This window comes from Meles meles, chromosome 3 (assembly GCF_922984935.1).
Source record: "Meles meles chromosome 3, mMelMel3.1 paternal haplotype, whole genome shotgun sequence".
NCBI classification, from domain to species: domain Eukaryota; kingdom Metazoa; phylum Chordata; class Mammalia; order Carnivora; family Mustelidae; genus Meles; species Meles meles.
The window spans coordinates 80,596,738-80,621,224 of record NC_060068.1 but is presented as its reverse complement, the minus strand read 5'-3'; the positions used below and the strand labels follow the sequence as shown (position 1 = coordinate 80,621,224).

The following is a 24,487-nucleotide window of genomic DNA, read 5'->3' as shown; positions in this document are numbered from 1 at the left end:
GCCTGATGTGGGCTCAACCCAGGACAGGACCTGACCTGAAGGCAGACACTTAACTGAGACACCCAGGCACCCCTGTTTATGAAAAATTTTAAGAACAACTTCATTGAGATAGAGTCCACATCCTGTAAACAATTTATGCATTGAAAGTGTGTAATTCAAAGGTTTTTTTGTGAATTTAGAGTTGTGTAGGCATTACCACAATCAGTTTCAGAACATCCCCCCCGCCTTTTTTAAAGCTTTTATTTATTTATTTGAGAGAGAAAGAGAGGATGAGTAGGAGGGGCAAAGGGAGAGGGAAGATGCAGCCTTCCAGCTGAGCAGGGAGCCCAGTTCAGGGTTCGATCCCAGGACCGTGAGATCATGAAGACGCAGCCTCCCAGCTGAGCAGGAAGTCCGGTTCAGGGTTCGATCCCAGGACCGTGAGATCATGATCTGAGCTGAAGGCAGACCCATAACTGACTGAGCCATGCAGGCGCCCAGTTTCAGAACATTTTCATCACCATAGAAAAAATAGTAATAGTCACTCCCCATTTCCTTTCAACTCCCACAGGCCTAGGCAACCACAGTCTGCTTTCTGTTTCTGTGGATTTGCCTGTTCTGCACGTCACGTAAATAGAATCCCATAATATTTAGTTGTTTTTACCTAATATGTCTTCAGGATTCATTCATGTTGTAGCATATATCAGTATGTCATTTCTCTTTATTGCCAAATAATAATGTCAGTGTATGGATATACTACATTTTGTTAATTAGTTGGTTGTTTGAATTGTTTCCACTTTTTGGCTACCAAGAGTAATGCTGCTGTGAACATTCATGTACAAGTTTTTATTTGTATGTTTTTATTACTCTTGGTACATACCTAAAAGTAGAATTGTTGGGTCCTATGGTAACTCTGTTTAACCTTTTGAGGAACTGCCATATCCTTCTAAAACAGGTACACAGTTTTACATTCCCACCAGCAGTGTATTGGTCATGAAATTTTAAATGAAACGTCTGTAGTTCTTTATCCAATTAAATAGACATGTACTGAGTATATGCCATTATATGTGAGGATCTGTGTTATATGTACTGAGTCATAAGCAAAAATGTAAACTAAGCAGTAATTGTTAGCCCTACAGCAGCTATGCATACATAGCCCATACAGCCCATACAGCCCTATGCAGTAATTTTGTGTAGTGTAATTGTTATGTAAACAAAGTACTGTGGAGCAAGGAGAGAACGTTAGTCCTGAGTATTGAAAATCTGGAAAACTTCTCTGACGAGTTCACCTTGAGGGGCACATGGCTGGCTCAGTCAAGAGCATGCCTCTTGATCTCAGGGGTTGGGAATTTGAGCCCCATGTTGGCTATAGAGATTGTTTTTAAAAAAATAGAATCTAGGGGCGCCTGGATGGCTCAGTTTGGTTAAGCAGCTGCCTTCGGCTCGGGTCATGATCCCGGAGTTCCGGGATCGCATTCCGCATCGGACTCCCAGCTCCACAGGGAGTCTGCTTCTCCCTCTGACCCTCTCCTCTCTCATGCTCTCTCTCACTGTCTCTCTCTTTCTCACATAAATAAATAAAATCTTAAAAAAAGAAAAAAAAGAATCTTTAAAAGAAAAAGTTCATCTTGAATATTTTATATTAAGAACTTTTAGTGATGAAGACCAATACTTTTTTTTTTGCCTTTTTGTTTTTTAAATTTTTAAAATTATTTTTATTAACATATAATGTATTATTTGCCCCAGGGGTACAGGTCTGTGAATCGTCAGGCTTACACACTTAAGACCAACACTTTTATTAGGTGAAAAATAGTTTCAAATGTTTTAAATACTCTAATCTCAAATATATTATAAAAATAGAAAATATAAGACACACACTGAATTATTAATGGCAGTAGTAGCTGGAATTACAGGTGACTTTCTTCCATAGCCTTCACATTTCTACCAGAGGCGTTGTTGTACTTTTATATTCAGGAAAAAAAGTATTAAAAATAGTAAAATTTGGAGCACCTGGTTGGCTTAGTTGGTGCAACTCCTGATGTCGGGGTCATGAGTTTGAGCCCCACATTAGTTGTAGACCTTACTTAAAAAAGAGAGATAAAATAATAAAAATTAAATTGTCGTAGACTTAAGTCTTCATATCCTATGAGAGAAATTATGGTTTAAAAAAAGTATTATACCTTATGGGGCACCTGGGTGGCTCAGTGGGTTATAGCCTCTGCCTTTGGCTCAGATCATGATCCTGGGGTCCTGGGATCGAGCCCCACATTGGGCTCTCTGATTAGTGGGGAGCCTGCTTCCCCCTCTCTCTGCCTGCCTCTCTGCCTACTTGTGATCTCTGTCTGTGAAATAAATAAATAAAATCTTAAAAAAAAAAGTATTATACTTTATAATTACCGTATTCTTTTTTTTTTTTTTAAGTTTCATGCAGAAATTTATTTTGACCATGACTTACAAAGTTACGTTCTTGTGGATCAAGGTAGTCAAAATGGTACAATTGTTAATGGAAAACAGATTCTTCAGGTGAGTGTATATATATTTATTACTTGCACATAAGTCTTAAAAAATGAACTGAAATTTTTATTCTGAAGGCCATACTTGTTAAACTTAAAATTTGGGTCAGGTTACTATTCAAGCCCAAATGCATTACATGAAAGGGGATTCCCAGATAGGGCTGAAAAAAGTATATAGCAAGTGGATACTTAACTCTTGAGTTTTATCTTCTAATTATGGATTTATGCCTTATTTTAGAAGTAAATGCATTTTAAAGCTCTCCAGAGTAAATGGTCTTACAGTAACTTAAAAGACACTCCTTTTTTGTATTTTTTTAAAAAAATGTTTTAATGGAAATGTTGCTAAACTGGATACTCCTTGAAGATAGGGCCTATGTCTATCCAGTTAACTCTTGTATCACCAACATTTGGCAAGGTGCTTGTCACATAACATATGGAAGAAAGTAAATGGAAGAGGGTGGAGAAGTCCTTAGTCTATAAGAATAAAAAATGATATAAAACTGAATTATCAGAAAAGAGGGAAAAAGGGAAATATGCACCTAGCCCCTTAATACTTTACCTTTTTGACTGTGATGGTTATTCATTTGATAATAGATTGATGTTTGGGTTGGGTATTTCTGTAGGATTACGCATGGAGATGAGATTAGCGGGTTTTGATAATATAAAAGAAGTTGCTCAGTTCAGGTATCGTCTCCACCAGTTGAACATTGTATCATTCTCAAGTTGTGGAAAAGTGTGCTGTGTGTACATATGTGTGTCTGTCTCATTGAGAACCATCCTAAATATTTTTTTGTTTTAATCAGATATTACTTAGAGTAGACATAAAATACTTTTACATAACTCTCTTGGGTTTCTATGTTGTAATTTTTTCTTTTAGCCTAAAACTAAATGTAACCCTTACGTCCTTGAGCATGGTGATGAAGTGAAAATTGGAGAGACCGTACTGTCTTTTCACATCCACCCTGGCAGTGATACCTGTGATGGCTGTGAACCAGGACAGGTTAGAGCTCACCTTCGTCTTGATAAGAAAGATGAATCTTTTGGTATGTGAAACATACTGTTATATGTAAGCATGATAACTTTTCTGTTGAATTCACTGGAGTATTCTAAAAAACTAAAAAGTATCAGCTACCAGCTTCATATTTAATTGATGTAATACTGTTTGAGATACATTTATATTTTAGTGAATATTATCACATGAGACTAAGAAATGACATGTATTGGAAATTTGAAACCTAGGGTAGTCAATTATGATTTTAATAGATTTTTTTAAGCTAGTAGATTGTAATTTTAGTTAATTTTTCTGTGCAACAATTTAGTTGTGCTATTATAGCATTAGGTTGTTTTCTGACCCATAAGGTAATTATTAGCTATTTTTGCTAATAAAGTTTAATAGGCTTTGGAAGCAGCATGGCAGTGATAGGTAAATGTCCTTCAAAAGGCTAATTGTGACATAACTATAGTGAAGATTGGTTTCCTTTTGTCTTCTATTTATGGATATGAAAAAGTCATCCATGGTTAAACTCTGTCATATAATAATATAATAGGCCGGGCTATTAAGAGTTATTGATTGATATGTTTTCTTCCTCCATCCATCCATCCCTCCCTCCCTCCCTCCCTTTCTTTCTTTCTTTCTTTCTTTCTTTCTTTCTGATTTTACTTACTTGAGAGAGAGAGCAAGCTTGAGGAGGACAGAGGGAGAAGCAAACCCGCAGCTGAGCAGGGGGCCCAGTGTGGGTCTTGATCCCAGGACCTGGGGATTATGATCTGAGTTGAAGGCAAATTCTTAACTGACTGGGCCACCCGGGCACCCGAATATGTTTGCTTTCCTACTTAGAACTTCTGTTGCTCTATTATCTATCTATCTATATATATACCATTATTTTCTATAACAACACTGTAAGAGGTTGTTATCTTACTTAAATCCACTCCTCAAAGGCTTTTAAATTTTGAATAGATAACTTTGAACCAGTAAGAAGTTTTTTTTTTTTACATCGTTTTTCCCCAAATACCAACTGTACGTGTTCATTGTATATATTTTTTTCTGATTCTAGATGATGAAAATGAGTATGGTACATTACACAGTAATGTGAATCTTAGATTCAGTGATTTTTACATTCCTATATTCCTTTAGAAAATTAATATTTCTGCGTTTGAAATTCCGTTATAATTATCATATCAGAAAATTAAGATGTTTAGTGTTCTTTTGTTACCCATACAGTAGCATTCCTGTGGTCTTTGGGACTTGGTTTACTTTCCAAGTAGATTGAGTTACCAAAATGCTGAAAGGACATCACCACAACCCAAGATTCTTTTATATTAATGTTTATTTGAACTTTTAGTTAATATGCAGATGGATAGTATTAATTTTTTATTACTAAATAATAATATTAATTTTGTGTAAAATCTATCAACTTAGAATTTTTTTTTTCCTTTTTTTCCATTTTATTTATTTTTTCAGTGTAACAGTATTCATTCTTTTTGCACAACACCCAGTGCTCCATGCAAAACGTGCCCTCCCCATTACCCACCACCTGTAGAATTTTTTCTTTTAAACCAAACTCAACTTTTTCCTTTTAGTTGGTCCAGCACTAAGCAAGGAGGAAAAAGAATTGGAAAGGAGAAAAGAATTAAAGAAAATACGAGTAAAATATGGTTTGCAGGTAAGGATATTAAATACTGTTACATTTGTTAATTATGCATCTGGTTTTGAGTAAAAATGTTTTTATATATACATAGTCCATTTTATATATAGAAATATGGCTATTTGGAATGATTTCAAGATTTATGTAATTTCTTTCAGTTGGTTACTATTTACTTCAACAACTATTGAGGCTGGAGTATAAAAATGGCAATAATACCCAATATTCAAGTAATCACTTCCGGTTTTTAAAAAACTTGGATTAAGATGGTACCATTGAAGAACATTGTTGGAGTACTGGTACTGAATCCAAAATGTACTTTAAACCACAGTAATTAAGACAGTATAATATTGGCATAAAGATGAATAGGTCAAGGGAACTGAATAATGAGTTGATAGAATAGATAATAGAATAATGAATAGATTCACAGACAGATACATAGGTGTGTATGAGGGTGTGTGTTTGTGTTTGTGTGTATGATTTTCAACAAAGGCGTGAAGGCACTTTGGTGGAGAAAGGAGGGTCTTTCTCAACAAATGTGCTGGAGCACTTGGACAGTGATATGCAAAAACAAACAATAACTTTGATCTCCACCTTATAACGTATAAAAAAATGAACTCAAAATGGATCATAAATACAAATTTAAAACTTCAAAGTTTCTAGAGGCAAAGGTTTTTTTAGGATACCTAACACCAAAAGCACAATCTATAGAAGCACGAATTAATAAATTGTACTTCCTCCAAAACTTCTGTTCTTCCAAGGACACTATTAAAAGAATGAAAAGACATGAGACCCTTGGATGACTCATTTGGTTGAGGATCTAACTTTTGACCTCAGCTCAGGTCTTGATCTCAGGGTGGTGAGTTCAAGCCCATCACTGGGCTGCACACTGGGCGTGGGAACCTACTTTAAAAAAAGAGAATGAAAGATAAGCCACACTCGGAAAAATATTAACAAATCCTTAAACTGATAAAAATCATAGATCTTGGGGCGCTTGGGTGGCTCAGTCTTTAAGCATCTACCTTCAGCTCAGGTCATGATTCCAGGGTCCTGGGATTGAGCCCCACATCAGGCTCCCTGCTCAGGAGGATGCCTGCTTCTCCCTCTCTCACTCCCCCTGCTTGTGTTCCCTCTCTCACTGTGTCTGTCAAATAAATACATAAAATCTTTGAAAAAATTAAAAAAGAAAATCATAGATCTTATATCTGGAATATATAAAAAAATCCCCAAACAATAAGAAAATAATTTGTTTTTATTTATTTATTCATTTTTTATTTTTCTAATTTTTATTTAAATTCTAGCTAACATACAGTGTGATATTGGTTTTAGGAATAAATTTAGTGATTAATTACTTATGTGTAACACCAGTGATCATCATAACAAGTGCCCTCCTTAATACCCATCATCCATTTAACTCATCCCCCCACCCATCTCCCTCCATCAACCCTCCCTCTAGTTCTCTAGTTCTCTAGTGTTAGGAGTCTCTTATGTTTTGCTTCTGTCTCTCTTTTTCTCCTTCCCGTATAGTCATTTGTTTTTTCTTACATTCCACATACGATTGAAATCATAGGATAATCATTTTTATCTGAGTGACTGACTTTGCTTAGCATAATACACTCTCATTCTATCCATGTCCTTGCAAATGACAAGATTTCATTCTTTTTAGTGGCTAAGTAATATTCCATTATATACATACATACACACACACATATATACCACCTCTTCTTTATCCATTAATTGGTTGATGGATACCTGGGCTCTTTCCATAGTTTGGCTATTGTTGCTAACGCTGCTATAAACCTTGGGTGCATGTGCCCCTTTGAATCTGTATTTTTGTATCCTTTGGGATACATATCCTAGTAGCGTAATTGCTGGATCATAGGGTAGTTCTATTTTTAACTTTTCAGGAAATCTCTGTACTTTTTTCCAGAGTGCCTGCACCAGTTTGAATTCCCACTAACAGTGTAAGAAGGTTTCCCTTTTCTCCACATCCTTGCAGACATCTGTTGTTCCCTGTGTTAATTTTGGCTGTTCTGGCAAGTTGTGAGGTGGTATCTTGTTTTGATTTGTATTTGCCTGATGATGAGTGATGTTGAGCATCTTTTCATGTGCCTGTCAGCCATCTGGATGTTTTCTTTGGAAAAATGTCTATTCATGTCTTCTGCCTGTTAATAAGAAAATAATTTACAAATGGGCAAAAGAGTGGCACTTGGGTGGCTCAACTGGTTAAGCGGCTGCCTTCGGCTCCTGTCATAATCCCAGGGTCCTGGGATTGAGCCCTGCCCTGGGCTCTCTGCTCAGTAGGCAGCCTGCTTCTTCCTCTCCAACTGCCCTCTCCCCTGCTCATACTTGCCCTCTCTGTCTTTCTCTCAAATAAATAAGTAAAATCTTTAAATGTAAAAAAATGAACAAGAAGGGGATGCTTGGGTGGCTTAGTTGGTTAAGTGTCTGCCTTCAGCTCAGGTTATGATTGCAGGATCCTGGGATTGGGCCCCACATTGGCCACCCTGCTCCAGCGAGTCTGTTTCTCCTTTCCCTCCACCCCTCCACCTGCTTGTGCCTTGCTCTCTCTCTCTCTTCCTCTCTCTCAGATAAGTAAAATATTAAAGAGGTATTGAGAGTGAGGGAGAGAGAACAAGCAGGGAGGAGGGGCAAAGGGAGAGAGAGGGAAGCAGATTCCCTGCTGAGCAGAGAGCCTGATGCGGGGCTGGATCCCAGGACCCTGGGATCATGACCTGAGCCAAAGGCAGATGCTTAACTGACTGAGGCATCCAGGTGCCCCAATAAATAAAATCTAAAAAAATAAATCAATGAATAAAAGTGATTTAAAAGAATAAATGAATAAAAGAAGATTTAAATAGACCCTTCACCAGTGCAGATATACAGATGGCAGCTAAACACATGAAAAGATGTCTAGTATTACTGGGAAGTTGCAAATTAAAACCAAGTAAAAAGACTGTCCACATCAAATGTTGGTAGGCACATGGAGAAGCTGGAATTCTCATATAGTGCTTGTGAGAATATAAAGTGGTACAGTTGCTTTGGAAAATAGTAGTTTCTTGGGGCACCTGGGTGGCTCAGTGGTTGAGCCTCTGCCCTCAGCTCGGTTCATGATCTCAGGGTCCTGGGATTGAGTCCTGCATTGGGCTCTCTGCTTGGCAGGGAGCCTGCTTCCCCTTCTCTCTTTCTGCCTGCCTCTCTGTCTGCTTGTGATCTCTATCAAATAAATAAATAAAATCTTAAAAAAAGAAAAGAAAATAGTAGTTTCTCTGAAGGTTAAATGTATGCCTACCATGTGATTCACCGTTCTACTCCTACGATTTTACCCAAGAGAAATGAAAGTATATGTTCATACAAAGACTTAGAAACAAATGTTTATGATAGTTTTTTCTTTCTTTTGAAAACGTTTTTACAAAATTTTTTTTTTACCAAAGTATAGTTGACATACAGTGTTGTGTCAGTTTCACATGGAAAACATAATGACTTGACAATTCTGTACATTACATGGTACTTACCATAGTAAGTGGAGTTACCATCTGTCACCATATAATGTTACCAAAATATTATTAATTATATTCTCTATGCTGTACTTTTTACCTCTCTAACTTATTTATTTTATGACTAGAAATTTGTATCTCTTAAACCCCTTCACCTATTTTGCCCATCCCCTACCTTTCCACTTACCACCTCCCCTCTGGCAACCAGCAGCTTGTACTGTATTCTAGTTCTCTGTTGCTAGTTTTTGTTTGTTTTTTAGATTCTATATATAAGTGATGTTATGTTGCATTTGTCATTCTCTTGACTTAATTTCACTTAGCATATTAACTTCTAGGTCCATCCATGTTGTCCCAAAACACAAGATGTCATTTTTAATGGCTGACTAATATTCCTGTGTGTGTGTGTGTGTGTGTGTGTGTGTGTGTGTGTGTGTGTATACACGTGTGTGTACACCACCTCTTTTTTTCTTTTTTTAAGATTTTATTTATTTATTTGACAGAAATCACAAGTAGGCAGAGAGGCAGACAGAAGGAGAAGGAGGAGAAGCAGGCTTCCTGCTGAGCAGAGAGCCCGATGCGGGGCTCGATCCCAGGACTCTGGGATCCTGACCTGAGCTGAAGGCAGAGGCTTTAACCTACTGAGCCACCCAGGCGCCCCTGTACATCACATCTTTACCCATTCATCTCTTGATGAACTCTAGGGCTTCTTCCTTATAAATAATGCTGCAGTAAACATAGGGGTGCTTGTATATTTTCATATTAGTCTTTTCATTTTCTTTGGGCAAATATACAGTAGTGGAATTCCTGGATCCTATGGTATTTCCATTTTTAATTTTTTGAGGAACCTCCATCCTGTTTTCCATAGTAGTTACACGAATTTACATTCCAACCAATAGTGCATGAGGATTCCCTTTTCTCCACATTCTCACCAACACTTCTTATTTCTTGTCCTTTGCATTCTACCCATTCCCATCTGTGCGAAGTGGTATTTCATTGTGGTATTAGCAGCTTTTTCTCTAGTAACCAGAAATAGGAAAAAACTCATGTATCTATCATGAATGGATAAACAAATTATGGTATATCTATATGGTCAAATACTCTTTAGCAATAAAAAGAATGAGCTGTTGACACAGGCTACAATATGGGATGAATCCTAAAATAATTATGCTGAAAGAAGCCAGACAACAAGAGTATATGTGCTATATACATCCATTTATATAAAATTCTAGGAGAGCAAACTAGCATATAATGACAGAAAGATTAGTGGTTGCCTGGATACAAGAGAGGCAAGGAAGGCTCTCTAGGGGTGGATTACAAAGAAGGTTGAGGGTACTTTCGTGGGAGACAGATTTATTTATTATCTTGATCATGGTGATGGTTTCAAAGGCATATACAAATTTCAGACATGTGTAATTGTGTATTTTATGTGTAACATATTAATTATGTATTGTTAATTATCACGATAACATTTTTATTTTTTTTTAAAAGATATTATTTATTTATTTGACAGAGAGCGATCACAAGTAGGCAGAGAGGCAGGCAGAGAGATAGAGGGGAGGAAGCAGGCTCCCTGCCAAGCAGAAAGCCCGATGTGGGACTCCATCCCAGGACCCTGAGATCATGACCCGAGCTGAAGGCAGAGGCTTAACCCACTGAGCCACAGTAGGCGCCCCCACAGTAACATTTTTATAAAACATTTTTAAAAAAGTACATGAGGAAGGTAATTAGTATTCCGTTTACATTTGAGGACCTAAGCTAAGGGTCACTCAGCTGCTAAGTGGCAAAATTAGCTATGGAATCTAGGTTTTTAATTTTTTAAAATATTTTATTTATTTAAGTAATCTTTATACCAGACGTGAGACTTGACCTCATGTCCCCAAGATCAAGAGTTGCGTGCTTCTCTGACCGAGCCAGCCACATGCCCCAGGAATCTAGGGCTTAAGTGCATTTGTCCAGTGGTTTTTTTAAATTTCATGAATTTGTGGGAAAAAATGCTGCCAGAATAACATATTTTTCTGCAGAATTGTGTTTTTTTGTTGTTAACTTTCACACTAGGAAAAGTCATAATAGAAAAAATGTTGAGGGGCTAATTTGGGAGGAAAATAGAAGATAATAAGGAGAGGATAAATGTTTTCTCAAAAGTTTTAACTCTCTTGTCTTCTGGGGGGAAACTCATTAGTGTTGGTGGTTCTATTTTTTTCTTCTCCCTTTAAAATCAAAATTAAAAAAATAAATAAATAAAATAAAAATAAGTAAAAATTTCTGTGGTACTTACCTTAAATTTTATTAACATTCCCTAGCATTTTTCAGGGATTTATATAAAGATCAACAAGTCATAAGAAAGGAGAAGATAAAGAAGCCTTCTCTGAAGTCCCAAGCGAAGTTGACTACCTCTGCTTTTGTGCCACTGCTGTGTCTTGTGCATACTCTTATTGTTGAACCAGTCAAACAATAGCATACTGAAAGCAGATGTGTCTGCCTTCTGGGATTACAAAGTTCTTTGCATACCACACTTTTTATTCAGTAAATATTTCTTGAGTGGCTGACTAATCATATAAATGGAGCTATATCAAAGCAAAAATCTATTTTAATTGCCATGGCAAAAGAGTACCTGTTCTTTTCCACTTTCTAAACACTTTCTTTTTCTCTCCTAAGGAATAACACCTAACTATTTTAGGTTCATTGGAACTTTCAGTTCCTTAGAGGAAAGAAGTCGTCAATGTTTTGCCAAACCCAGGAGTTCTACGTATTTCTTTGAATACTGGCAGTTCATGAGAATATGCATACACAATATTAAATCAGAATGTATTGTATATTCACTTACGATTACATACTACAATTTATATGTGATTTATGTTATCTTCTATATGCAGTTTATGTTCTACAACTTGAAGTAATATAAACCTTTCAAAGGAGAGAGAATGAAAATAGCATACTCTAACATAATTGTTTTAATTTATGTCATAGCCTGTTTTAATAGAGACTACATTGAACCGTATTTGCCAAGTAAAGCAAATACAGACAGTTCATTTTTATGTATGTTTGTTTTCTTCAATGAATATTTCATGTTTATAAAGAATACAGACTATGAAGATGAAAAGGCATTGAAGAATCCAAAATACAAAGATAGAGCTGGAAAACGGAGGGAGCAGATTGGAAGTGAAGGGACTTTCCAAAGAGATGATGCTCCTGCATCTGTTCATTCGTGAGTACTAAGTTTTAATTTCTCAAAATATTCTTTGTACTGTAATCACATTCGTAGAGTAGTATGACTTATAGGACTATATATACTGGTAATTAGTCTTTAAAGGAATGGTTCATAACAAGATAGAAATACTGTCTCTATTTACATTTTCTTTTAATATTAAAATTCCATTCCCTAGAAGATTACTTAGCATATATGAAAGTACTAATACTTAAACAGACATATATATACATACCTAACATTCTAGCCATGTCCTTGAGTGAACATTTTTTTTAGAGAGCCATGAGTCTGGTAGGGGGTTGGGGGAAGGAGGAGCAGAGGGAGAGGGAGATAGAGAATCTCAAGCAGGCTCCATGCCCATCGCAGATCCCAATGCAGGGCTCAAGCTCATATCCGAGCCAAAATCAAGAGCTGGACATTTAATTGACTGGGCCATCCAGGGGCCCCTGAGTGAACATATTTTTTATACACTAGATATCTTAAAGTTTGGACTAGTAAGAAATTAGTATGAACTGTGTTTTGGGGGGTATTTTTTATAATTATTTTAATACTCACCTACTTTTGTTCTTGTTGACTCTGAAATACTATTTTTCTTATTTTTCTTTGGTTCAGTTTTTTTCTTTTGGTAAAGTAGCACTGATAACATGAAAAATGTGATTTTTGTGGCATATATGATATGGCCATATTTCTGCATTTAATCATATACTAGCTACATTTCTTTTCCAGAATATAAATTCGGGGTTTAATTAGAATTTAAATCTTTTGTGTAAGACTGACAACTAACCATAAACTTTGATTAAATGTATTTTATTAATTCTCAAATATACTACTTGGATAGAGTTTTAGTTACATATGTATGACAGCAGTGTTTTCTTAATGGTACATAAAACAGCAGTGCATCTTGCATCCATCAACCTTGATGAAATACAGCATTATGAATTAGATATATAAACAACATGACGGTTTTTTTTAAGTTTAGTAGTTTTTATATAATTGCTGGAAAATACGAAGATAGCATTAGAGTTAAATTAGAAGGCAGAAATAAAAAATGAAATACATTGGTCTGACATTGCTTGGTTTACTGTTATTGAGCTAATTTAATATATTTTGTAGAACTGAAAATACAGTGTGATGGAACATAAAATTAAAATATCCTTAAATTAGCAGAACATAAAATCATAGAACAAAATGCAAATAGTGAATGAGAGTTCTGTTTAATTTTACTTTTATTTTTCTATTGGTGTATAATTTATATACATAAAAATATACAAATGTAAGTATCACTATCAATAACATATTTTAAGATTAACACATTATAGAGTATTCATTTCTTGGTCAAGAAATAGAAAATAATCAGTAATCCCCAGAAACCTGCCCTCTCCTAATGCCCCCTCTTGATCATTAATACCTGTTTCCTCCCTTAAGACAACCACTTTCCTGACTTCCAGTAGGAACAGATTAATTTCACTTGTTTTTGAATTTTAAATATGTGGAATAATTCAGTATTTATTTTGTGTCTAAATTCTTTTTGTCCAACATTACTTTGTTAGGTATATTTTATTTTCAATGCCGTATAATATTCTGTTACATGAATAGGCTACCATTTATACATTTTACCATTGATAGACATCTGGGTTATTTCCAACTTAAAGTTATTAGATTTGTGGCAGAAATATTCCTTTCTTTTTTTTTTTTTAAGATTTTATTTTTTTATTTGGGGGAGAGAGAGCATGAGAGGAGCGAGGTCAGCGGGAGAAGAAGACTCCCTGCCAAGGAGGGAGCCTGATGTGGGACTCGGTCCCAGGACTCCAGGATCACGACCTGAGTTGAAGGCAGTCACTTAACCAACTGAGCCACCCAAGTGCCCACAGGAGAAACATTCTTATACATGTTTTTTTTTTTTTTTTTTTTTTTTGGTGCACCAGTGTGTGTTTTTCTTTTAAGTAGTATATATAAGAGAATTTATTTAACTGTATTAGGTAGGCCAAACAGTTTTCTAATAGTATTTGTACCAGTTACTTTTAATTTATTAGTTTATTATGAATGTGACCTACATGGCCTTTTCGAAATCAACTATCTTCTTAATTTCCTTTAAAGTGAAATTACTGATAGCAACAAAGGTCGGAAGATGTTGGAGAAGATGGGTTGGAAAAAAGGAGAGGGCCTAGGGAAGGATGGTGGAGGAATGAAAAATCCGGTAAGATGTGTGTTTTCTTTCACTCTTTATTCGTACAGCAGATGTATTTACTGTGTACTTGCTTTGTACCTTAGTGCCAGGAATATAGTGTCAAGCACAAATAGACATGATTACTGTCTTGGTGGCATTCATAGTTACCAAATACATATATATATGCACACGTTGTTTGGTGGTGTTTTTGTTTTTTAAAGATTTATTCATTTAGGAGAGAGTGAGAGCACAAGCAGGGGAGGGACAGAGGGAGACGAAGAGAGAGAATCTCAAGCAGACTCCCCACTGAGCACAGAGCCCTGCATGGGGCTCCATCTCATGACCCTAAGGTCACACAGATCTGAGCTGAAACGAAGAGTCAGATGCTTAACCGACTGAGCCATGCATGCGCCCCCACAGTGTTACTTTACAAACAGGCAGATCCTGTATCTGTTTTAAACTTAAGAATCAGGTCATGTAACAACCAGTAAAGGGAATAGTGTCTGGAAAACAATGCACTGATTAATTTTGCAGTCCCGTGGTTCATCAGAGGTTTAGATTATCTTTTACAAAAACCTTACAAGGTAACATGATTAAAGAACTTTTTTGATAATTATCTGGTACCTAAGGAAATAATGGATGGATCAGTGTGAGGGTTAATGTGAATTTTCTCACTTATTGAGGTACAATGAGAAGAACATGTAGGTTTAATAGCCAAACCTACAAAATAGAATTATTTTGTTAGAGTAGGTGTTCTGTCACTTACTAGTTGTGTGATTTAGGGCAGGTTTGGACTTCAGTTTTCATATGTGAAAATGGGGATCATAAGAACTGTTTTCCAAGGGGTATTTCCAAGGTGAACCTAAAGCCCTTAGTATGGTGCCCAGCATACAGTAGGCATTCAGCACCGGTAGCTTTTAATAGTTCTCAAAACAATCAGAAGTCCTGCCCCTTATCTTATGAAAATAATCAAGTTCTATCTGTGGCTCTTATTTATTTATTTTTTAAGATTGATTGATTTATTTTAGAGAGCATGTACGTGCAGAGCCCAATGCCAGGCTCAGTCCCACGACCCATGAGATCATGACCTTAACCAAAACGGAGAGTCGGTCACTTAATCAACTGAGCTAGCTAGACCTTCCTCTTTTTATGATTCTTCATGTTTAATCTCCACTTTCACTTTCTTAGGCAAGGCTAGAGCAGCAATAGATTTAAGTACGTCCATTGCCTTTTCTTCTTCTTAGGGTGGGACGGCAGCCTCTGTGGCATCTTGGTGAAATTTGGTGGCTACTCTTTAAGGAGTACTCTGTTTTCTGTACAGTGTCAGCTGTAGTTACTGATAAGCAAGACAATGTAGATGAATGACTTGAAGTTCTGTATAGAATCATGTGTGCATTCCTACATGTGTTTGATAGATTTGACAGATTTATCTTTTGCATCAGTCTTTGTAAATCAAAGAATTAAAGTACCAAGTTGGGTATAGCAAATTTCAGTGTATTTAGACTCTATAGTAAACCTTCTGCTTAACTTTTGGTAACAGATCCAGCTTCAACTTCGGCGAACACATGCAGGCTTGGGGACTGGCAAACCATCTTCGATTGAAGATGTTCACATTCTCCAAAACAAGAGCAAAAAGAACTGGGAGAAGGCACGAGAGAGGTTTGCTGAAAACTTCCCAGAAACCAAATCTCAAAAAGATGTGCCAGGAACAGTCCCTTGGGTCAAAGGGACCATAGAATAAAGGTTAGTCATAGAATACAGTTCAAGCTTTTTTTATAAAGAGTTTATAAACTCTTATTTTTATTGTAGAACTTTTCCCTCCAAATGAGTCGGTGGCATGAGGGAACTGTATCACAGTTTACCCCTCATGATTCAGATATATGTAATAAACTGTGGTTTGCAGCTTTTAAAAAAACATTTTTTTAAAATTAATAAATAGTAATTAGGTTATGCTGTGAGCAGATTAAGTTCACAGGGCACGGCTGAGCTTATCAAACTGTTATTTTATCTTGTCATTTATAAGACCCATTTAAGCAAAATTCATATAATCAGTAATGATTTAAATGTACATTTGTCCTTGTCTCCATGTATTCATTATTATAAGATATGCAACAAGAGAAACATCAAAAATTTATAAAAACAAGTCTGATTATATGCATCCTTGTTTATGTCCTTTAGAACTTAGATAAAAAATGTTGAGAACACAGGAATAGTGGTGCATAAATTTTATTATTCTTGAAATATTCTAAGTAATATAATTGAAGAACTAATGAATAGGTGATATGTTATAGAAAATTAGTCTTTCATTGTTTTCTTCTATGAAGAATTTGTTGATTTGTACTATAAAGCATTTACATTTGGTTTGTTTTATAGCTGAAATATTTAGATATGAGCAATTGAGTACAGTATTGAAATATTCCATGTGCTGGTATTTATAGTTTTGATAAATCCCATTGCTGGCAATGGAGTTGTGCCAGAGAAATCTGATTTCTACTGCTAAAGGATTGCCTAGCCAAGGCCTTCAAACACAAGATATTTGTTGAAAATGTCTTCAAATGCAATAAAAACATTATAACACCAAGAAGGTGATTCCTTGAACCAGTGTTCTAAACCTATTGGTCTGCCTTGAATTCAGGACCAGCCAGAATTTTCCTCTTCCAGTTGGCAGAGCAGTAACACCAGGATAACTTGCAGTTTCAGAGAGAACTGCAGTGCAGCTTTCCGAGTGCTGATGTCGCTGCTCTGCCGGCTATCACTGTTCTGTTCCTTTCTGTTCAACTTTTCTCTCAGCTTTTTGCTGAGAAATTATGCTGAAATAGGCTCTTTTCTGGCAGTGAATAGAAGCTATAGCTCCCTCATCTACTATAAAGAAATGTCTTCAAGATTTAGAAATAGGAAAAGAAAATTCTGAAAAAAAATTATATAATGGGGAAGATAATTCAGAAAGAAAGGCTACATGCTGGAATTTCTACTCTGATTCATATAGGGTACTTAGGAAGAAAAGGGCATGGTGGGGAAAGAAAAGTAAATATATTACTAAAGATGAGACATAGACCAAATGAATTGTCAAGACTCTGTGTGTCCAAGCTGGGATAATCAGAGGTCTTATAACTCCAAATCTGCAAAAAGTAATTTTTTGTATCCTTCTTATCCACCTGCACACCCTGACACTTACAGATATACATTAAACTTGAAGGCAACAGGAATGTTCTGCATTCTTTTTTCTAAAATAGAAAAAAATTGCTCATTTAAATGTGGTTCTGGTACTGGTGCCCTGTATATAGGTAATAATATAGGAGGCCCAAATTAGAATTGTGGTAGATTTCACTCATTAAGTAAAGTATACACTGTGTATATAATATTTCCCATTTTTATTATTAGATTGTGGAAGGCTTTTTTCATTGCTTTCTTTTGTTAAGAAAATGGAGACTTGAAAATGGTGATAAAAATTGAAATATATGTGACGTTTGCGTTATTAAAACCCTTTGCAGATCTAAAGTCTCAGGGCTATGGTAGTTAAAGGACTGAATAATGTCTGGGTCTATTTCCATTTGTGAAATAAGAATATTTATCTCTCATGTCTTTTGAATAGAAAATGAGAAGATGTATATAAAAGCACTTTGTAAACTGTAAAAGTAGTATGGAGATGTAAGCTTCTGTTTGTTTAGAAGCAAAGATGTGAATTATGTACAATTTGGATTACACATAAAATTGTTTTGTGTCTCATTTTAATTATTTATTCACACAGTATAAATTTAGTGTAATAGACTTTAAGGTTTTTTTTTTTTAAGATTTTATTTATTTATTTGAGAGAAAGAGAGAGACAGAGACAGAGCGGTGGGAGTGGGGGGTAGGGAGAAGCACACTGAGCTTGGAGCCTGATGGGGGCTCTATCCCAGGACCCTGAGATCATGACCTGAGCTGAAAGCACTTAATGACTGAGCTACCCAGGTGAACCAGCCCCCTTTTTAAAAAAAAACTTACTTTATTTGAAAGACAGAGCATGAGCAGGGGGATGAGGCAGAGGGAGAGGGAGAAGCCCTAAGGGTTTAAGTGGAGCTACAGGTTGCTGAATTCTGAGAAATCCAACATCTTTCATTTTTACCAGAACATGAGAAGCTGGCAAAATTTGAGAAACTGTAAACATAAAAACAGAGGTTGTTTTTTAGAATTAAATATCTAAGTAGCACTTTTTCTCAAAAAGAGGATTCCCCCCCTGCTTTTATTGTTATTTTAATTTTTTAAAAGATTTTATTTATTGATTTTAGAGAAAGCACAAGTGGGGTGAGGGGGATAGGAAGAGGGAGAGGCAGACTCCCTGCTGAATATGGAGGCGGACATGGGTCCACCCCAGGACCCAAAGATCACAGCCCAGTCCGAAGTCAGATACCTAATCAACTGAGCTACCCAGGCTTTTAAAAGTTTTTATTCTGGTGTTTCATTTTTATTCCTATGAAATTTAATCACTCAGCCAAATCAGATACCTTCCAACTTCTTGTGTAAAAGATTATGTCTTAATTTGGCACATTTTCCAAGAACTCATAAAAGAAGCTAGAAATCTCAAATAAGCAAAAGCAAGAGCTGTCAGAGATTGTGTAGAAAGGACATCCCATCAAGTTGCAGGACAGAGGGATGTGCTTGGCAGGGAGCCAGCGAGGCATTTCTGGACCCAAGACCTAAAAGTGTTCACAGTGTTTCCCTATCATCTTGTCTTAAGCATGCTTCTTATTTTTGTAGAGCATCACTTATATCTCTGCTCTGAGTCTTTAATCTGAAACACTTTTACTTTTTCAGACTTTAAAGTGTATATATATATATTATATATACATAATTTGGATTCTTCAAAATGAGTTAGTGTTTATGTGTGTGTATCAGAGCCCAGGCTTTCTCTCTGCCTTTCTGTTTTACTAATCTTGGCGTTGGTTTATGGCCTTATAGTTGCACATGACTTGGAACTCCTCTGTCATTATATTCATGTCCAAAACAGGAAGAAAGGAAAAAGAGAGCAATGTTTGTGTTCTGTTTTACCAGGAAGGTAAAGGCTTACTCAGAAGCTCATAGCAAACTTCTCCTTAGGGTCATTAGCCAGAATCTGATAATGTGACTACCCATAGTTGCAAGGGAAGTTGGAAAGGTGGGCAACAGAATGGTCTTACTTGGACAATCACAAACCATCATGTGGGGCTGTGTTGCTGTTGGAACAAAATCAGGGTTCAGTGAATAAGGCAGAAAGGTGGAAAGAGGACAGAGGCTATTGAATGGACAGGTAATGGGCCCAGATAGCTCAACTGTCCATCAGTGGGAATTCTGTGGGATTGGTTAAATTGTTTTTGCAGTCCTACTGTGTAATACTTTGAAACCATTCAAATGTGTTAGAATTATCTATATCCTGATAAAGAATATTCTCACTACATCACTGACTTGAAAAAGCAGATTGTAGAAAAGTGTGTATAGCCTGATCTCATCTTTTAAAAAATGTAAGGGTACACGTCAAATTGTTAATACTGATTGCTAAAGAAGTGAGCAGACTTTCACATTTTTTTCTGTATGTGACCTTTGAAGGAAGTATAATTGTGCACTTACCTATGTGTGCTCATACACTTTTATAATAGGTAGGAATATAACACTTGGAAGTGGAGAGGCCTTCAGGGCTCAACCCCAGGCATTTTTCTCACTCTCCTGTGCCGCATTTCATTTACCGTTTACATTCCCTTGACTTCAGGTTTTGTTTGCCAGGATACATCTCCAACTCCTGTCTTCCCTCCAGTCTATCCTCCACACTGCAGACAAAGTGTCTTCACAGAGCACCCCTTTCGTCATCTCCTACTTAAAACCTCTTGTGGCTTCCCATTACTCTGAGGAGTAATCCTGGCCCATAACACCCTACCTGGTCTAGCCACCGCCAGCTTTTCCTGTCCTCTCTCCTATCACTCCCACTTGCTGTCAGGCTTCGGCATGCTGGCCTTTTTTTAGTTTCTCAATCATGCTACATCCTCTCTACCCTAGGGCCACTGAACTTCTGTTATGTCTGCATTGCTCTTCCTGTACCCTTTTACCTAGGTAACTCTGACATTTAGATCTGTGCTAATTCCCTTCAGGGGTGCATCCCTTGTCCCCTAGACTGATCGATTGCCTTTGATAAATGTTCTTGGGAATCCATATTGGCTTCATGTAGATTGTTTACTTTCGGTCACAGAGACTAATGTGATTAGTATAGCATTTGTCTGTCTAGATTCTTAAGTGCCATATGGGCAAGACCTTGGTTTTTCTCTCAACTGTATTCCCAGTGCCTAGCACTGTGCCTGGGTTATAGCTTACAGGCAAGCAGTGAAAGAACAAGGTGGGTTTGGGGAATTGCAAGTGGCTTGATGCAGATGGAGTTTTGTGTGACTGAGGAAGCATGGAAGGAACTGAGGCTAGCTACACAGAGGGTGTGAAGCAATGGTTTTCAACCATTTTGACCATGGTCCATGTTAAGAAATATAGTTTATATCATGGCTCAGAACATAAGTATGTTGTATATGCATTTATAACAGGGTTTTTTTTTTTTTTTTTTTTTTAAGATTTTATTATTTGAGAGAGAGCGGGAAGAGAAGCAGAGGGAGAGGGACAAGAGACTCCATGCTCAGCATGGTGCCTGATGTGGGACTAATCCCAGGACCCCGAGGTCATGACCTGAGCCAAAACCAAGAGTCAGTCGCTTAATGGACTGAGCTACCCAGGCTCCTCTGTAACAGGTTTTATATACCAACACTTAGCTGTTAGTTCACATAATGTACTCTATTTTTGTTTCCCAAATCAGTAATTCCAACCACTAAATTGATTTCATAATCCCCTGATAGGTTGTGTTCTACAATTAGAAACACCCAGATTTAAAACTTGGTTTTCACATAGTTTGATAGAACCCATGGCATTGTCTTTTTTTTTTTTAAGATTTTATGTATTTGACAGAGAGAGATCACAAGTAGGCAGAGAGGCAGGCAGAGAGTGAGAGAGGGAAGCAGGCTCCCCGCCGAGCAGAGAGCCCGATGTGGGACTCGATCCCAGGACCCTGAGATCATGACCTGAGCCGAAGGCAGCGGCTTAAACCACTGAGCCACCCAGGCGCCCCCCCATGGCATTGTCTTAAAGGAGCTGCGGGTAGGTGGGTATGTATGCGTGTGTGTATGTTTGAATAAGTGATGGGGGTGGGAAAGGGTTAGGATGCCAAACTGGTAATTCCAGTTCTCATGCTGTTACCAGAATTAGTCTATGTTGATTTGACTTCCAGATTTCATATATAGAAAGAATTTCACGGCTTAAAGAGGAGCTGGTGGGGAGGGGCACTGAACCACGTACCTATAGCTATAATATTATGTTCAGAAATTTGGATTGGGGCTCCTGGTTGGCTAAGTCGGTAGAGCATAGAACTCTTGGTCTCAGGGTTGTGAGTTCAAGCCCCACATTGGGTGTGGAGCCTACTTTAGGAAAATAATAATAAGAAAAAAAGAAATTTGGATTTTATCTCTTCCACAGTGTGGAATTCCTGAAAGTTTTAAGCAGTGAAATATTCTCATTAGATTGCTTTATATCAGAATAACTGGCTGATTGAAGAGGGACTGATTGAAGGAGGCTAACAGACCTCCTTGAGGGCTTTTTCCATCTATCAGATATTACTGAGCACCCATCAGGAGCTGTGCAGACCTGTGAAGGCAGTGACCATTTTGGTCTTATTCACTGTTGTATCTTCCATACCTGTCACAGCATTCGATGTTTATGATGTGCTCAAAGAGCATGTGTTGGTAGGATGGATGAAACCCACATCTGTAGCATGTCAGACACTCTGCTAAGCACTTAACATACATTATCTTCTTATTCCTGCCAGTATTTTATGAATTAAAAGAACTGAGGTTTGGAGAGGTTTTTACTTTGCTCAAAATCAAAAAGTTTCTGTGGCACAGTGGCAGAGCTAGGGTTTAAATCTTGATTCTTTTCATCCCAGTGCACTATTAAGAGCACAGGCTAAGGAGCCTGGCTGATTCGGATGCGCATTTTAGCTCTACCACTCCTGAGCTGAGCGATGTTTAAAATTTGTTTAAACCTCTAGACTTTGTCTTCATGTAGCTATTGGGAAGTTTTAATGAGATAAGGCCTATGTGGTTCAGTGTCTGGTGCATAATAAGCCCTCACATATTAGCAGTTATTAGTGTTGTTACACCATGCTACCAATAGCAAGGGCGCAGTTGTAGGAGAAGCATCTTGGAGTAGGTATGGTGATTTCTGAAGTTAGAGGAAGTCAGAGGACGGAGTGGGGTGTGTAAGTGGATGCGTCATCTTCATTCCTTCAGGTGATGATAGGAGGGATTTTACTAATTAGTACTGCAGAATGAGCAGGAGACTAGTAGTTTATAGTGATAAAGTGTAGAAGGTCTTTTGGTGGGACTTTGAGGTCTTTCTCAAAGAAGGGGTGGATTTGGCATGACTTTAGAAATGAAACCATCTGGAGAAGGTGATAGGGACATCAAGCAGGCCCACCCTGGCTCTCAGTACACTGTAGAAGCAGGAGAACTGTAGGAGAACTGCAAAAGGGACTGATTTCAGACAGTAAAATCTTCAAACAGCATGCATTCATTCAGCAGATAGCCTTGAGGAACTTAATAAAGTCCAGGCATTATGCTAGGTGCTTGGGATACAGTAGTAAATGGAACAAGACTCCCTGTAATCTTGGAGCTTACATTTGTTTTTGGATAGTATTTGTAGCATGTAAAGGCCAAGTAGTCACATGAAGGCCTTGATAGTCCAGAGTATTAATCCAAAAACAGTTTCTGTTCATTTCAGAGTTTTTACAAAAGCCAGAGTTCTTGGGGAAGGAACAGTTTTTGTTTTTCAAATGTTTCACATCTGCCCCTAAACCAGACCTTTTTAGGGGAATCTTACAAACTCTGCCTTCAAAAAATGTTTATTCAAGGTTTTGAATATGTAGACTACAGTAAAACCTTACTGATGCTGCAGCCTTTCATTCAGTTATCTATCTCCTCATTACCTGTGAATAGTATGGACTCTGCCTGCTCAAATACTGGGCTTTTGTGTTCTGAGTCTGAACAATAGATTACTGAAATACTAAAAAAAAAAAAAAAAAAAAAAAAAAGGCAAGATGAATCAGGTCATTGGAAATTGGAATTGATGGAGAACATGTAAATCACAAAGTCCCTGGAGGATGAGAAGCAGACACACTTGGGGAAGTTAATGTAAATGGAGGCAAATGATGACTTTCACCTGCTTGAGTAAGAATGACTTTTCAGAAATTCTTCCAACAAAAAGCTAGCTTTCTTCATCTGTGTTAAGATGCCATGATACTTCATTGTCCAGAAAGCAAAGAGAGGAAGAAGTTGGTAGAATATTATTCAATATATTTAAACATGTGAGTGTGTTACTTAGCCTTCAGTTACTAGTAGACTGTAGAGGCCAGGAAGGTTGCCAACTCCTTCATATGATCATTACTTACCTTGACCAAAGGCCTGGGAGAATATATACTGAAATAATAAAGCTTTCATTAGCATTTAATGCTTTTCCTTAAAGCCTTTATTTTAGTACTATGAAATCAGATTTCAGAGAATGTCATAATTAAAATTTTCATAAAAAGAAACATTTAATACTATTTAAATATGTAATGACTCCCAGTGCTGTTTGAATTAATTCACATCATAAACCCACTAAAGTGGGCCTTAATGTCTACATGACCATGCTACCTTTACTTAACCTTAATATATAACACTATGAAGGTTTATGAGCCACACAAAAATAATTATTGCTTTATTATAATACACCTTATTTACTAGTAATGTTAATCTGGTTAATCATCTACCATATTTATAAGAATGGGCTCTGAATAACTGGCTGCTCTTTTCAAAAAATAAAAATTTGGGGCGCCTGGGTGGCTCAGTGGTTTAAGTCTCTGCCTTCGGCTCAGGTCATGATCTCAGGGTCCTGGGATTGAGCCCCGCATCGGGCTCTCTGCTCAGTGGGGAGCCCGTTTCTCCCTCTCTCTCTGCCTGACTCTCTGCCTACTTGTGACCTCTCTCTCTGTCAAATAAATAAATAAAATATTTTTTAAAAAATCAAAATTTTCCTGGAAAGATGAGTATTTCCCAACTTAAGGATGTATTAAAAAAAAAAATCAAAATTTTCCTGGAAAGATGAGTATTTCCCAACTTAAGGATGTTTTTAAGAATGTTCCAGAAACTCTGAGAGCTACCGTAGAAGAGGAGTTCCAGAGATGTTTTAAGTATGGAAGCATTTTTGGAATAACTCTCTAGTCTTTCAAGGTAACTGCTTTGAAGGGAAAAGTAGATGAGTAGGTTTTGATACATTGACTTGTAATTTTGGTCAAACGACTTTATAGTCAAAAGTCTTAAAGAATTTTGACTGGATTAGCTTATTTGAGAACTCAGGTATCTATCATGAAGGAAAATGACTTGGCAAACCTGTGTGGCTTGTGAGCAGCT

At 37.0% G+C, this 24,487-nt stretch overlaps 1 protein-coding gene across 4 annotated transcripts in view; it reads left to right on the top strand.

Moving 5' to 3' along the window:
* The window catches only part of AGGF1 (angiogenic factor with G-patch and FHA domains 1), a 123,967-nt gene that overhangs the window by 20,533 nt on the left and 78,947 nt on the right, over positions 1 to 24,487 (top strand). For 3 of the 4 annotated variants that reach the window (XM_045999139.1, XM_045999137.1, XM_045999138.1), the window contains exons 9-14: positions 2,401 to 2,502; positions 3,370 to 3,535; positions 5,073 to 5,155; positions 11,709 to 11,836; positions 13,934 to 14,033; positions 15,544 to 15,746. In XM_045999139.1, the coding sequence (XP_045855095.1) occupies positions 2,401 to 2,502; positions 3,370 to 3,535; positions 5,073 to 5,155; positions 11,709 to 11,836; positions 13,934 to 14,033; positions 15,544 to 15,744 (780 nt within the window). In that variant the 3' untranslated portion in view covers positions 15,745 to 15,746. Of the gene's footprint in view, positions 1 to 2,400; positions 2,503 to 3,369; positions 3,536 to 5,072; positions 5,156 to 11,708; positions 11,837 to 13,933; positions 14,034 to 15,543; positions 17,708 to 24,487 lie in introns of those variants that run through there. The other variant, XM_045999136.1, reaches the window with a different exon arrangement.